The following is a 16,670-nucleotide window of genomic DNA, read 5'->3' as shown; positions in this document are numbered from 1 at the left end:
TACTCTCCCTCTTCCTCCTCCCCTTGTTTCTTGGCAATACTTTGTTTCTTGGAACAAAAAGGATAGGAATTACACACACACACACACACACACACACTCACATTAGTTATCACTTGCATTAGTGACTTTTCCTGTTGCTGTGATAAAACACTTTGACAAAAGAACCTAAGGGAGATAAAGTTCCTTGTGACTTACAGTTCAAGGGTACAGTCCCATCATGACAAGAAAGTCAAGTACAGCCAAACTTTCTTTGGATTGTCAACTCCTGAATAATGACATGAACACTTTTTGTTATTTATGAAACCTTGGCCTTAGCTTAGGCTCTTAAAAACCTAAACTCATCTGCTTATATTAATCTATGTTTAGCCACTTGGCTCGTTACCTCTCCCCAGTGCTGTATTCCGATTTACTCTTCATCTGGTTGGTGAATCCTCCTGCTACAGATTCTTTCCCAGAGTTCCTATCTCTGCCCAGAAGTCCTACCTATATTTTCCTGCCTAGCTATTGGCTATTCAGCTCTTTATTAAACCAACCAGAAGGTGCCTTAGGCAGGTGAGGTAAAATGGAGATGCATCTTCACAGTGTACAAAAAGATTATTCCGACAGTCAAGGCAGCAGGAACTTGGAACAGGTAATCACACCACAGCCACAGCCAAGAAGCAGGAGACTACCAATGCATGTTTTTGCTCTTATCTCCTCTTCTCCATTTGTAGTACAGGATACGATCCAGAAGCATGGCACCCACCTCAAGTGACAGAATCAACATAACCTACCATAAGCACGGCTAGAAGCCCATCTCTGAGATAACTCTACATTCGGTTATACTGCCAGTTAACACAAACCATCATTCTATGGTTATCCTAGAACATCTTAGGCAGAATCCAACACTGTTGTAACTTTTTTTCACATGCCCAATTCCAGAGCAAGCGCTTATTAATGTCAGCACTCAAATCTCTTCTGGACGGGTTCATGCATTCCCTGGGTACCTAAGGAAACCAAGGTGGATGTGGAGGACTTTAAGAAAAGAGGGGGGAGGGTGGCAGGGTGAGGAAGAGACACTGAGCATATAGGAACACATGCCATAGTAAAGACTAGTTTGGAGTACAATTCTTTTTGTTTCTATGCAGTGGCAGACATTTATCAAGAGGCACTGAATAAGCAATAATTCTCATAATCCTGAAACTCGAATTTAAATTGCATTAAATTCCTTTTCCCACTAGAGATCCAGAAAGAAAAAAAAACATGCCACAGTGACGTGATTCTTAATCTGGCACTTTTGATAATAAGAAAGCTGGAAATAGAAGGTGAAGGTTTATATGTTTTTGTAAATTATGAATGCACCGTGGTGATATTTTGTTTGTGGTCTAACAAATAAAGCTTTGCCTGAAGATCAGAGTGCAAAGCCAGCCACACTAGTTAGCCATAGAGGCCAGGCAGTAGTGGCACACACCTTTAATTCCAGCATTCAGGAGACAGAGGCAGACAGATTTTTGTTAATTCAAGGCCTCTATGAGCTACAGGAAATCAATCCAGCCTAAAAGAGAAACAGAGCTCATGCAAAGGTGATCCCAGCACTTGGGATCCCACGCCTTTAATCCCAGTCCTAGAGAGGAATATAAGGAGGGAAGAGACAGGAGCTCAGTGCAGTCTGTAGTTTGGTGGCAACAGATGCGGTGTGGAGATGCAGTCTGAGGACTCCTGGAGACAGGATCACCCATTCAGTCTGAGGCAGAGGTAGTAGCTGGCTGTTTTGCTTCTCTGATCTTTCAGCTTTCCTCCCCCTAAAATCTGTCTCTGGGTTTTTGTTATTGTAACAATTAGAATTCGTGCTCCATCATACAATAGAAACTAAGAGTAAAATTTTTTATATCAAGGTTGTAAGCAGATGAAGAAGTATCAGTCTATACTTGAAATGCAAGCAAACTGCTAAATATAACAGGCCCATAAAGCACCTAGTAATATGCAGTTGCAATACCTTATTCTCATATACTAACGGTTTTATTTTTGATAGGCAGCAACTTAAAAGGTTAATCACCTCTTCCCATATTATTCAGTATTTGTGAGTGTCAAATGCTGACACCTTGAATTTACATGTTAGCAAACTGCATAGGACGCCTCTGATTCTCTTTTCATCCATTCTAGTGCTGCCGTGTGCCACCTATTACGCACATCCCCGGGAACAACTTAATGATCAAACTGCCAATCTGAAAGGGAAGCAGATGAGTAAACCTATGAGCTGTGAAGATGGGGATCTGAATGGGAATATAATGATGCTGTTTGTCTCCTGGCCAGATAGCTACAATTATATTCCACCAACGATGATGATAGTGAATAAGCCAAATTCTCATTCATTTTGCTTCCCTCTCCTTCCTACAATACATTCAACCCCTTCTTCTTTCATTCACTAGCCATACCTGATCGACAGTAACTAAAACTATCCAAGGATGCTATCTTTATGTGTTTAAAATTAACCTATGCAAGCCAGACGACAGCTCAGCCAGTGCTTGCATGGGGGATCTGAGTTGGATTCCCTGCCCATAGTGATCCAAGCACGGGAAGCAGATATAGCTAGCTGCGCAGTGCTCAACGGCCAGCCAGCTTGGCCTACTTGGAAAGTTCCAGGCAGTCTCAGGAAACAAAGTGAATGGCATGTGAGGAACAGCAGCTGAAGTTTGTCCTCTGGCCCTCCACACACCTGTATGTCCACGAGTGTCCCTACTCCAACGCAGAAGCAAGCATACACACAAGATAAAACTTTTCTACTTGCCAGGCAATGCCGTTATCCTATCCGGCCTCCGCAAAACTCCATCTGTGCCATTTCTGTAGATGACCCGAGGCATAAGGAGCTTCACAAGTTGCCAAAGGTGCGCATCTCTCAAGTGGCTTAACACACCCCCAGGTACTCAGAACCCAGGCTCCACAGTGCAGCGCCCGGCTCTCTAAAATGAGATGGATAGGGTGCCTGTCAAACTACAGGGAGCAGTGACCTGCATGCAAAGAGTAAGGACCACTTGGGACAAAGACAGGAACACACCGTTCAAGAGCCACAGGATAGGGGAAAGAAGAAGGTGCTGGGGAGGAAAAACTCTGGCATTCTACGTGGGTCTTCTCTGTTTTCCCCGTGGGAGCACAGTGGCCTTCACCTGCATGAGCGATGAGAGCTGGCACTGGACTTGATTACTGCACATCTGTCACGGGTCTCAGAGTGCACTAGACAAAAAAACAGCGAGGGAGGAAAAGAGCCCATGATCAAGGATCTCCCAGTTGTCCGTAGCTGGAATGGCTTTTCCTTGTTTTTCACCAGCAGGCACATATGCCCACCCGACTCCGTGGCAACCATATTTCAAAACAATTTAAATCAAGCTCAGTAGCTAATTACCCTGAGATCACGCTGAAGAACCAAACCACCAGGACATCAAAAAACCAAGATGATCTAAACGTGAATTACGAAGCATTAATTTTTTTCATAAAAAAAAGGAGTGAGCTTTTTTTTTTCTGTTCCTGAGAATAGCTGGCTTTCAAAATAGAGCTCTTAAGACATTTCACCTCTGCTCAGGATGCTTTAAGCTGGCCTCCTGATTACAAAAAAATCTCATCAAGGCACTTTCTTAAGATGAAGAATGTTTTATAAATTGTAATGGCTTTAATCAGCTCCCTCTTTGAAGCTATTTAACTCTGTGATGTAGCCCAATTATGTCATTTATCGACTCTGTATTAATTAAGTATCATTATAGAGATTGATTTATATATTTTTTCACATCTTTCTTGCCAGATGGTATAGCATGCTCTCTCTCAGTGACGCTACATAAACATCACCTGGATTCGCTCAGCTCTCTCCACAGCTGAATGTCTCATCAACTCTTCGTCAAGTTCACCTGATTGCTTCCCTTCCTTATCCTCCTCGGACTATTGATACAGAACACCACTGGCTCTCAACCTTCTCACGCTGTGACCCTTTAATCCAGTCCCTCACGTTGTGCTGATCCCCAACCGTGAAATTATTTTGTGTCTACTTCATAACTGTAATTTTGCTACTGTTGTGAATCATAATGCAAATATCTGATATGCGATCCCCAAGGGGGTTGTGATCCACAGGTTCAGAACCCCACTGCAGCCCAGAAACGGCAAGAGATACAAACATGAGCATGTCATATTTATGAGGCAAAGTCTCTCCGTATCTCATCCCATATCATTCTCAGTGAATTCTTAACCCCATGTGGGCATACAATTATCACAGCAATGTAATGGGGAGCCTTTTGCATCCTTAGCTGATTAAAACTTATAGTCTGCACTATTGTCTAGGGCAATCGAGAAGATAACTAGGCAAAGAGTATATTTGACCATGGGAATACAACGATTTTGCATCTGTAGAGAGAGGCCTTTTCCTTGTCTGCCACTTTGGTTATTCACCACCAGTTGCCTGGGCTCTGCCGCGTTGTAGTCCAGAAAATAACGCACAGGATGCTGTACTAATTATGAAGCTGTTGGCCTTGCTATTTCTTACTGGCTAGCTCTGACTTAAGTATTTATCCCGTAATTGTTAATCTAAGTATTTCTCTTACCGGAGAAGTTTCTGGGCTTCTTATCCCTATGGTGGTTACATCTTGACTCCCTGTGTTTCTCCTACCCAGAGTCCTCCTCGACTCCTAGTCCCACCTATCTTGCTTCCCTATTGGCAAACAGTACTTTATTGACATATACACAGGGCTTCCCCAACATGCATCAATAGAGTCACGTCCTGAATTACATTTTACTTGGGCTAATATAAAAAAAGACTTTACATTCTTGAGATCACATGCAAAGACAGCAGAAGGCAGACGTCCCAAGGTACACTGCGTTGCAAGGAAGCCAGCCTTGCATGTTAAATTTCACTGAGTGATCCAAAGCAGGGACGCGAGGGACGAGGAAATGCTGGGACATTACAGTGCTTTTCTTACAAAATGTAAAGATCACATTAATGGGACTGTCTTGCAGTCATCTCAAACTCAATATATCTGAAAGTCAAAATGGTTGTTTCACTCTAACATCTAAACCAATCTATTCTCCCCTGCTGGCATCCTTAGAGCAAAAACTGTGGACTCATCTACCTATAGCTACTAGCCAGGTAAGATCAACGAGAGAAATATAAGAAAAAATAGGCACTGATGCTGGGCACCATGGACACATGCTCCATCAGAAAGGACTTGGGTGCTATTGTAGGTGTGTCACAGATCTGACTTTAGAATCTATAAGCCCTCATTGTTATATAAAACATGATTTTTTAAAAAATTCTTAACTGACCTGAGTATCCACTGGTCTCATAGCATTTCAACCCTTCTTGTCAACCTTGACTCCTCCTTCTCACACCTCAAGTCTGACTGGCTACCAAGCTTGTATCTGACTTTTTTTCATGGTATCTTGTTATCCTCTTCCCATCATTTATGACGTCTTTCACTCTATGCTGTTAGGACACCCTAACACTCCTTCTCCAGTAAGGCAACGCACACATGCAGGTTAACATTTCTAATACTGTAGTTTTAAAATGTTAATGTGCATCAGAAACCTGGAGAGCTTGTCAAGCCACTGGCTGGACCCCAACCCTAGGCTTTACCATTTAATGAAAGTTACATGTTTCGGCAAAGTTGCTGATATTGTCAAAGGAACTAGGAAGGAAGTGCCAACATACTCAATGCTTCTCCATTTCCTCTGCATTAAGCTGAATACTCTGGATTCTTCAAATCTTATCTCTTCTTCTCATCCCAAACTTATATTTCTCTGATCCCTGAGTAGACTGGACTCCAGTTAAACCGATACACTTTAATATCACCCAAATATATCATGCACTCCAGTTTTTTGCCTTGATCTGACGTAGAATGCCTTTATACCTTCTTGTCAGTTATACAGCAAGGCTACATCTTCAGTGAAGTGGGGCCCAGATTTCTGTCATCTCCTCTAGGCTGCTACAGCGTTAGACTGATGGATAAAATGAACACAGGATTCAGACCAAGAGGCTATGAGTTTGAATCCAGTTCCACACAAGCTGTGTAACTTGATAAGCCATTTAATCACTCTGAACTTCTGAAGTACAGATACTAGTTTCTACTTCTAATGAGTCTCATAAAGAACTAATTAAAACAATTAAATCTTTAGAGAGGCTTTGCACAAGAGCACCATAGAATTCAGTCTGTGGTCATTGCCTTCCTCCATCCTTTTCCCTAACCATACATTTCACACTACATATAAAATCCATTTGACTAATCATCTGGGTCTATCTGCTGCCTAGATAGAATATTTCTGAAGGAACAACAATGACTAAGGCTTAGATGATAGTGCTGTCACTAAAATGCTTGTCTTGGTTACATTAAAAACAACAAAAAACAAAAAAGCAATCTCCAGGCATGAAGGCACATACGATGATCCCAAGGCTGGGAGGAAAAGACAAATGGGTTCCTGAGACTTCCTGGCCATCCATCCCAGCCCTTTTGGGAAGTTTCAAGCCAGTGAAAGACCCTGATTGCCATCAAAAGTAAATGGTGCTTAACTGAGGAATGGTACCCAATGTACAACACTGGAGGCTGTCTTCTAATGACCATACACATGTGCACACATATGCCTGTGCACATGCACACACACACACACGGGGGGAGAGAGAGAGAGAGAGAGAGAGAGAGAGAGAGAGAGAGAGAGAGAGAGAGAAAGAGAGAGAGAAAGAGATGAGGGGAGGAAGAGGTCTTACCAATCTTAATCACCTAAGGAATTTCTGGGAGGTTCTCAGTAAACATTTGATTAAAATATGGTAAATTTTAGAAGTAACCCAAGACAAATGATTTCACAAAGCTGCTTTATTCAATAGGACTTCTCTATAACTAATTATGTTTATTATTAAAATATTTTCCCTTTGCAGAAATAAGAGATATTTAACATTCAGGAAAAAACTGAGACGCTCTCATAAGCTAATGCTCAATGGTTAGTGAAAGGTCAGATCATTACAAAAGCACCCATAAAATGGAAAGTCTCCTCTCGCTGAAGTAAATGTGAGCATAGAAGTGCTAGACCATGCAGATTAGGAAAACAGCAAGAGCCCGGAGGCGATGCTGTCAGCCAGCAACAGACTGTCTTCTGAGGGCATCCGTAACCATGCGCTCGTCCAAGATGGCGGCAGGTGTTAGTGGTTACGCTAAAGACTGTGGTTCTCAAGGTAGCCAACTGAAACTGTCCTGTGAGGACTCTAATCATAAAGCTAACTGGCGGTTAACTGCAATGCATATTCTGTTCCCGAGCATTGCTAGCTTCTGCTAGATTCCTAAGTGCAGTCCAATGCCACCCTCTCTCATAGAAATGCAGGGAAAAGACTCACCAGAGAGAAACTTTCTTTTTTTCTAACCATCAACTGAAAACACCATTGCTCACAACTATTTTTAAATATATTTATAATTTGGATATTTGGATAGTTTCTTTCCAAAACAAATCAGAGTGTTCCAACAAAAGCCAAGATATTGTAAGCTTACTATGAAGGATTTATACGGTATGGTCAGTGAACACTAGGAACTGAGTCACCTGATTTGTTATCATATCTGCCACGATTTATTCCACAATCTCCAATAGCCATTTACAGATTTCTACTATGCATCAAATGTTATGCTGGATGCTATAAATAGGCTTTAAACACTCCAACCTCCCACCCCGTGTGTGTGTGTGTGTGTGTGCGTGTGTGTGTGTGTGTGTGTGTGTGTGTGTGTGTGTGTAAAATCAATGTCTTTCTGGAACTTAGAGCATATTGTATAATCAGGCACTTGGGCAAACTGAAAAGATTTTCAGCAAATTCATTTTTCCTTAGACATAAAGATAAACCAGATTTCTTAGCCTTCACGTGCTGGCATGCTGACCAACAGAATGCCAGCGAAGGTGATATGCTGTATCTAGGCATTCACATGAATAACCATGAAAAAACCCTCCCTCTGGGCTGTCAGCTGTCAATCTGCTTCTTGTTTATCTCCATGCGGAAGACTCGGGTCTAAGAGGTTAGAACCACAAGATGGAAAGGAGTAGCTGCTAAGTGACTGAGATGCAAAACTGCCCGTCAGCAGTAGCCTACGCTATCAAAGCATGCACCGAAACTGCCTCTGGCACACTGGATGTCAAGGACGTACAGATGATGTACCAAAAATGGGTAGATCATCGGGAGGGACTATGGCTAGAATCAGAGGCTGTTCTCTGGAAGAAAGGCCTAAGATGAACAATGAAGGACAGGGTGTGACAGGGAGACAGTGAATAGAGAAAAGATGCAATGGTAGCTAACTGGAAATACAGAAACTTCTAGAGAGAGACCCTGGGAAATGGGGCAGTTCCACTCACATCTGCTGAAATGCTTGACACAGGGCAGAGGCTAAGAGATGGGTTGACTACCAGAAATGAGGACAGAGAAAGAAAAGTACAAGGAAGGACTATGGACTATGTGATGTGCGGGACGGAAATTTTTAACTGTGAAAAATGCAAGAGAAAAAGTTTGGGGTTTTGCAAACACTAAAATGGACATCAGCCTAGAACATCCAAGAGAAGAATCAAACAGGTGGGTACGTGAGCCTTGAGCTCATGGAAGAACATTTATAGAGAATTTATGGAGAATGCTTAGGTAGAATCTTCTTAGTCAGCTGCCAAAGAAATGGGGGGGGATAAAAGAGGGAGATGGTATGACATAAGGGTGGAAAGGGACAGCAGAAAAGAGAAAGGGAGGGACATAGAGAGAGGGAATGATGGGAGGGAGAAAATGGAGAAGAGAGAGATTTAGGGAGAAGAAGGAATGGAGAAGGGAGGATCATTGGGGGAAGGGGACATAGGAAGAGGGAGGGATATTGGAGGACAGACAGACATATGGAGAGGTATATTTGAAAAAGAAATACTAAAATCCAGTATATTTGAGAAACTGAGAGCTATTTATGACTTTAACAAGATCCTTCTTAGTACTCACAAAAGCCACACTGACGTGCCTGTGGTGAATGAAGGATGAAGAATCACAGAATGTAAGATATGCTTTACAAAAACCAGGTTCTAAAATAACCTATAAGGGAACAAAGAGATTTTACTTCATCTCGATTTTTACTTTTCAGGATGAAAGAATTCAACACAGTAACGCACCCGATTCTATGAATGTTTACTTCCCTGCCTAGAAATGGGAAAAATAATGCCCCATCTTCAGGTTGATGCCACAATAAGTAACATGACATGTGTGAAGGCACTCAAAGATGATACGTCACGGCCAATCTATTAATCCATTGTGCTGCCAAAAACGGAGTTATAGCGTTAAAAGACCAGGGAAATGTTGTTGGCTATAAAGCCCCAGATCATGAAGAAAAAGTTGCTTTTGCACGGCAAAAGTTGCTGATCCCAAGATTTCAAGGCTAACATCCTGAAGACCCATGCTGGGCAATTCTCACTTCCAGGATGTAGCCTATGTTTTCATAAGTCTCTATTATGCTGAGGGAAAGAATAAGCAACAAAAAGATAAACAAATTTAAAAAAACAGGCCAATGAGCCCTGGTTGATGGCTGAGCATTAAGTCATCTGGGAATGTGTGAGTCTTATGATGGCAGTTCTTCAAGATTCTTGGCTATGTTCCAGTTTCATGCAGCAACAGACTCATTCCGTAATTTATGCCTCATGACCGATGAAATCATGGCAAATGACCACAGCTTGCTGAGGGTGTTATTCCAAGGAGTAGCTGAGGCAGTCTGGGAAGTAAGCTAGCTAGCTGCTTTTGGATTTCCCTCCTGGGAAGATTAGCCATCCAAAGGGGTATTATCCAACTATTATTTCACCAGTCTTGGAACCTTAATTAAAGACTTGACAAAGAGTATTATTTTTAGTTTTGTGACAATGGTATAACCAGGACTTCTCTCACAGAACTCCTAGTGGGTGATTCTTAACCTGTACTATTTTGCAACCCAGGGAAGACATCCTATCCCTGTAAAATAAAAAGTCTCCATCCTTCACATTGCACTCTGCACAACTGTTCTGACTGTACATCCCAGCTGCCGATTTTATTTTAGGGGGTGAAGAGTTCTAATTAAGGCCAACCAGCTGTGTCTTCAGCTTCAAATAGCAGTTATGAAGAATACAGTTTTCCCTTATAACAGAAACAGAAAGTCCAGTTCCGGGACCTGAATAAACCCTATTTGCAATTGCTTTTCCATTTTTTTTGACAACTCAGACTGGGCAACTTTAATGTGGTGCTTCTTTTTTCTGCTTTTCTAACATGTTTATTTTATTGCATTTATATCAGTGTATGACAGTATTACCATATACAGCTATTAAACTTGACCAAATAGACACATGTCCGTTTTTAAAGCTTTTATCCATTGCAGTTCTGAATGTCTTTCTAGAACTGAGATTCAGTGAAGCACCTTGGCCTGGGACAGTGGGTACATGCTGTCAGTTTCACTCCCTCAGGAGACCAAAGCAGGGGAATTGTTCAGGCTTAAGAGTTCAAGCCAAGATTAAACACATAACAAAATCCTGGGGTAGGGGATATACCTCTTAGAAATCAAAAGTAGGAGCTCAGTGATTAAGAGCACTTACTGCTGCTATAGACGACAAGGGTTTGGTTCCCAGTGCTCACAAAGCAGATAACAAACATCCGCAATTCCAGTCCCAAAATACACACAAGTAAACAGCCATACACATACAATATTTCTAAAGTAACACAAAATAAATAAGTTGATGGGGGATGTCCCTCTGTATATAAGCTTCTCTTATTGGTTGATAAATAAAACACTGATTGGTTGCTAATCAGGCAAGAAGTATAGGTGGAGCTATGAAAGGAAGGAGTAAGGAGGCAGAGAGAGGCACCATGAGGAGATGCCATGTAGCTTCCAAAGGAGTAACAGGTCCAGGCATTCTCTGGTAAGTCAAGACCATATGAAAATACATAGATTAATAGTTATAGGTTAAGAATCAAGAGAGAAGTAGCCAATAAGAATCCCTAGCCAGCTGGGTGTTGGTGGCACACACCTTTAATCCAGCACTTGGTAGGTAGAGGCAGGTGAATCTCTGTTAGTTCTACAGAGCCTGGTCTACAGAGCGAGTTCCAGAACAGCCTCCAAAACAATACAGAGAAACCCTGCCTCGGAAAAAAAAAAGAATCCCTAGCCATCAGCCAACAGTTTTATAACTAATATATCATCCATGTGTTTATTTGGGGCTAAACAACTGTGGAACCAGGCTGGAAAGAAATTCCAGCAGCATAAGTACTTTGCCTTTACCTCAACAGGGTTCCAGAGAACACAAGCCTTCTATTGTCCTCAGACAACACCATCAAACATTTATTTATATAAACATCTACAGATAAACAAGTATTTTTTTCTTAAGTTTACTTCATTTAGGGTTAGAAATCGTTTTATGTACTTATAACCATTTACTTGTCTGTACAGGAAAATTACAGGGTCAGACATGGCAAATAAACTTATAATCTGTTCACAGGGCTGTTCAGATAGGTCCTCTAGTTCCCAAGCTCTTTCTATGACACAACAGACATGCCTCATCATGCCATTCACTCTGTTCTGATTTCACTCCTGCAGCAACACGGGAAACAGCCTGGCCTCTGCTGCAGTCATTAGGAATCTTGGATGAAACACAGGCATGAACTCAGTTCTCCCTCCAATGAAATAAGTAATGTGTTAATTATAGAAAGAATGTTATGGGATCATTTTGAATGTGGAAACCTTTCAGAGGAATTCACAAATGATGCTGTGAATTCCGAAGGGCCAAGGAAGACATCCCAATTAAATTACCAAACATGAAACTGGGGGGAGGGGGAGGAGATTCCATGCACTATCAGTTTCATTTGGGGGGGTCTGCTTCATTTCATAATGTCTTTTTTGTTCGTAGAAAACTAATTTTTGAAGATATTCCAAACAAACAACACGACTCACCTGTAGATGGAAAAGGAAGCCACTGATCGGATGAGGGATGCCACAGCCCCCACCTTGGCAGCCTCCACGGCTCCAAGCACACGGTATTGTACTGTCATCCCATAGTTGATGTAGGGCTGATTATAAACAATGATCTTCCCTCTTGCCTCTGATGCCCTTCTTTGGAGTTCATCAAAAGAGGTCACTACCAGTACTTCTGCTGTAATGCCTAGAAATAAAAGTCAAGCAATTAACTTATGATTTCCCATCAGCTAGGCGGAATTGGCACACAAAAGGTCACACATGTTCTGTTGGCTACATCTGGCAAACTGGATGGAGAAGATTGAAGTTTGAGAGCTAGTTACCATGGGAGCAAGACTGCGGAGTTAGTCAACTGCCCAAGACAAGAGACAAGACATGCAAAATAATATAATGTGCAATTCAAGGTTTTTTCAACTCATTGCACCAGCTAGCATTAAGACACAAATTGCTTGAAAAGATACCTTTCCTAAGAAATCATGCATTTCATTGGAGGGCATTGTTTATTTTTAAAATCCCATTTCAGAAATCCTAGTGTTAATGAAGCGCATATTTAGCCCTTCATAAGGCTAATTTGAGATGTTATTAAACAACTCACAGTGGCAGCAAAGGGTAGTCACCTGGGAAGATCACTCTTGGAAGACAATGCTTTTTTATAAACCCAACTTTTAACAAACAATGCCTTCTCCCAAGAGAAATGAAGACTCAACTTGTTTTCTTTTCCTCTTTCGATTAGCACACTCCAAAAGGATGTGGAAATGTCCCATGCTTCTCAACTTAACGATAATTCATGACCAAAAATACACTACTATTCTTCAAATAAAACATGCAGAACATGTATAAATGTCCTCAAATCCCTCTGTTCTGATCAGATGTGCCCATTTTCTTATACCACCTTCCCATGTCACCATACCTTTCTGATTAAGGGAAGAGTATTTCTGTCTTCCAAGAATTCATACAAACACATCAGCACAGACATACAGACATACAGACATATATACATACCTATGCACACATATACATACCTACACATACATATTCATACACACATACAAACACAGACATACATGCACATACACACATGCACACATGCTCACACACACACACACATACACAGTCATACACACATACTCAGACATATGCATACCCACATACATACACACAGAGGATAGAGGCAGTCGCTAAGTCTAACTAAAAGACATCTATTCTGGTTTGCTTTTTGTGTATTCTGGGAATTGAATTTAAGGCCTGACATCTATTACTGTATGACTTTAGCCATGCATTTTTAAGTATATTTGCAAAATCTGAAGTAATGAGCATTTATCTGTTAGATTTTCTTAATTATACAAACTTGAGAATTAGGGTGCTAGGTTATTTGGGAGGTGTTGTTTTATTTTGAAAGCTTAAAGGAAGATGCCATTATAATGGTAACTGTCACTTGGAAAATCCTTTAACAATTCACTCAGGTGCTAGGAAATTCTTGCTTCAATATAGTTCCCACCATATGAAGCCTTAGGACTGTGACTAGTTACAAATCTATAAGCATTTACCAACCAACAACTCAGAACTTAATTTACAATCCAAAAGAAGCAATTCACAACTTACAAAAGGAAGGAAGCCATCTGCTTTTCACACAACAAATACTCATTGAAAATATGAACGAGCATTCCAGTAGGCAAACTCTCAGATTCCGGAACCTAGAACCTAGAATCTGGAACCTTGACCAATGTTAATATTAGTATCGGGCAGTAATTTTGCAGATGGCTTTCAGTCTTCATTTATTAAAGATTCAACGGTTCGATCCAACATGATGTCTAAACAAGGGGGCTAGTTTTGGTATCTGGATTAAAACTACTAGAAATGAAGCTAAATTTCTACAAATTTTCAAACTTAAATTAATAGAAGGGCATTCCTCTAGTATGGTGTATACCTCAAATTCCTTTGATACATGACAGAATGGAGACTTCAAGAGGCATAAAACAAACTCAATGGCTCAGAGGCCAATATAAATCATTTGTAACATCTACAGGTCAAAGCTCAGCCCTGAAGACTTGGAAGGAGAGTTTTAATGAATGCATTTCCTTGGAAGCAGAGTCCTCATTGATCCATTTGTCTCTTTCATCCCATCACCCAATAAGTATTCAAAACACTGATTTTTTTTTCCTCTTAGACATCAACACTGATGGAGCCAATGTCTCCCATGTCACCCTGTGACATGCTCTCTCATGTCAGGTCCTCGTTACCTGTATTTTAGACGTTATAAACCCTGCCTGCTTTCACCACTACCGGCGTCTCAGTCACTGGCTCAGCTCACCCAAAACCCCACAAGGGTTCCCAGCTCTGACTGCATTCCCCACTGAGGCGTCAGCTCCATCCACTGTACCACTGCTGTGCTCTATCCTCCTTCTGAAACCCTACGCTCAAGACTCACCTTTCAGCCCGTCATTCCAAGCCTGTCTATCTCCATAGACAAGATTGTTTTTACTTTAGACCTCACTAGTACTTACCTTAATGAACACTCCCTTGTTCAGACCCTCAAACACCACGTCTTATGGACACCATCCTCTCAACTTCATCATCAGAACAAATCACTTATCCACCAGGGTCCTGTTGAGAATCACTGTTCTGAACTGGCCTCTTATTTTCTGTCCTATCTTCTCACTCACAGCTAGCAAAGCCTGAGTATGTATTCAGCTCCCTCTAGACTTTCAGGATACCCTATGTATAGCAGTGTGAGAGAGACAAATGAAACTCTTTGGGGGGGCTCTGTCTACTCTTTGGGGCCCAAAGATGGTCTCCTTGGGATTTAGGGCCATGTTTATCTTGGGGGAACTAACAGTGTCTGGTAGTATGTGAACATAGTTGATCACTGTGTGTCCCTTGGTTAAAACTGCTCCCAATAAGATATTGTTCTAACTTGACCTACAAAATCTGATGGTCCTTCCACAGTCTCCCTGGAATCCATTCTCATGCCACTCACCCAGCACACATCTACAAATCAATAACTCATCAAAGACACTCTGGGGCAGTCTGAATATAAAATATGAATTTCAGGTTCTAGAACAAAAGAACACTTGCCTAAATATCCTTCCTTTACATAAAATTCTACAGCTAGCACTGAAACAAATCAAAAGGATGAGAAAGAGCTAAATCTGATAGCAGCGCCTCGGGGGGAACAAAAGAATAATAATATCCAGAGATAGAAACAGTCAGAATAACAAACGCTGAGAGAATTTCCTGCAGTGACATAGATGTTCTACCCCAGAGGTGACACCTTAGCCATACATGGTCACTCAGCACACAGAATACAACCATTGTGACAGAGAAACTAAGTTCTTAATGTCATTTAATGATAATTTACATATATTTACATTGAAATAACTCTCAGTTACTACCGCTCATGCCATTAAGAAGAGCCCATAGCCGGGTCCATCTCTGCTGGCCCCCAGGGACTTGCTAATGACAGTCCCATAGTGAACATGAGTCATGATTGTGACCTCCTCCAGAGGTCACAGACCAGGTGACGGTACTCAGCAGCCATATTTGGGAAGGCAGAGTGTGTACACAGCACCACACATCGTGGGAAGAAGTTTCCTCAAGTTGACTGAGGTAAAATGAGGCCATCTGGAAAACTTCTCCCTTCATGCTGCAGCAAGGAAAATACTCATGCTGTGCTATGATTAGAAGTTCTTGTCTCTTTCTCCACACCCTCCCATTCTACAACGCTGTTCACAAAACCTTTGAGAACAGGGTTAATGTCCACAATAAGGCCTGCTGTGAAATTTATACTCATAACTGTGTCCTATTTCCAACGTCTTAGTCGATTTAACATCCTTAATTTTGCCACAGCCCTTAACAAAATCTAATTGTGTCCCTTGTGATGATATGAGGTACATGGGAGGTAAAACTTTTGTCTGTTTTTGTCATTAATGGTAAACAAATGTAAAATAGGACTCATACGTATATATGTATGTTGTATACATGTGTGTGTATACAACACTGAATAACTGAAACAAAATATAATGGTCCAGCTGTATCACCTTCCACAAATGGATTTTTCCAATGACCTTCCATATTTCTGTGTTTCAGAGCAAGTGCTAATGCTAATGTCTATATTTGAGTGCATACTGGTTATTCTAATGCCCACAACTCTACAGAGTGGTTTTTTTTTTTTTTGAAGACACTGAAGTATAGATAGTTAAGTTAGCAAGTTGGTATTAAAGCTGAAATTTGAATTTTTGGTCATTTGCATCCTCAGGTCATACCCTCCCTGTTAACTGCATTGCTATGTTCTATAATAAATGTAAAATATATGGAAATAAAATTTTGGAACTTTCATTTTTTTAGGAGGAATAAAAAGGAAAGTCTGCAAAAGTTGTCATCAGTTATTTTTCAGGCTCTCACTCATAAATTGGGGGCTGTTATATTGTATTAGGGCCTAGGTTGGTGATAAGGGATGTAGGAGGAAACATTACTCTAGGGCAGTGTTCTCTACCTTCCTAATACTGCAACCCTTTAACACAGCTTCTCATGTTGTAGTGACCCCAACCATAAAATTATTTGTGTTGCTGTTTCATAACTGTAATTTTGCTATAAATCCTAATGTAAATATCTGAGTTTTCTGATGGTCTTATGTGACTCCTGTGAAAGAGGTGTATGGGCCCCCAAAGGCGTCATGACCCACAGGTTGAGAACCACTGCTCTACGGCAAGACTTTGACTGTTAAGAATGATGAAAAGGGAGCTG

At 41.2% G+C, this 16,670-nt stretch overlaps 1 protein-coding gene across 4 annotated transcripts in view; it reads right to left on the bottom strand.

Annotated features, from left to right (window-relative positions):
- The window catches only part of Cpq (carboxypeptidase Q), a 400,249-nt gene that overhangs the window by 283,639 nt on the left and 99,940 nt on the right, over window positions 1–16,670 (bottom strand). For all 4 annotated transcript variants that reach the window (XM_040730419.1, XM_040730420.1, XM_040730421.1 and 1 more), the window contains exon 3: window positions 11,907–12,114. In XM_040730419.1, the coding sequence (XP_040586353.1) occupies window positions 11,907–12,114 (208 nt within the window). The remainder of the gene's footprint in view (window positions 1–11,906; window positions 12,115–16,670) is intronic.

Source organism: Mesocricetus auratus, unplaced genomic scaffold, assembly GCF_017639785.1.
Source record: "Mesocricetus auratus isolate SY011 unplaced genomic scaffold, BCM_Maur_2.0 Super-Scaffold_100023, whole genome shotgun sequence".
NCBI classification, from domain to species: Eukaryota; Metazoa; Chordata; class Mammalia; order Rodentia; family Cricetidae; genus Mesocricetus; species Mesocricetus auratus.
Note: the sequence above shows the minus strand (reverse complement) of the source record. Positions and strands in the feature narration are given on the sequence as shown.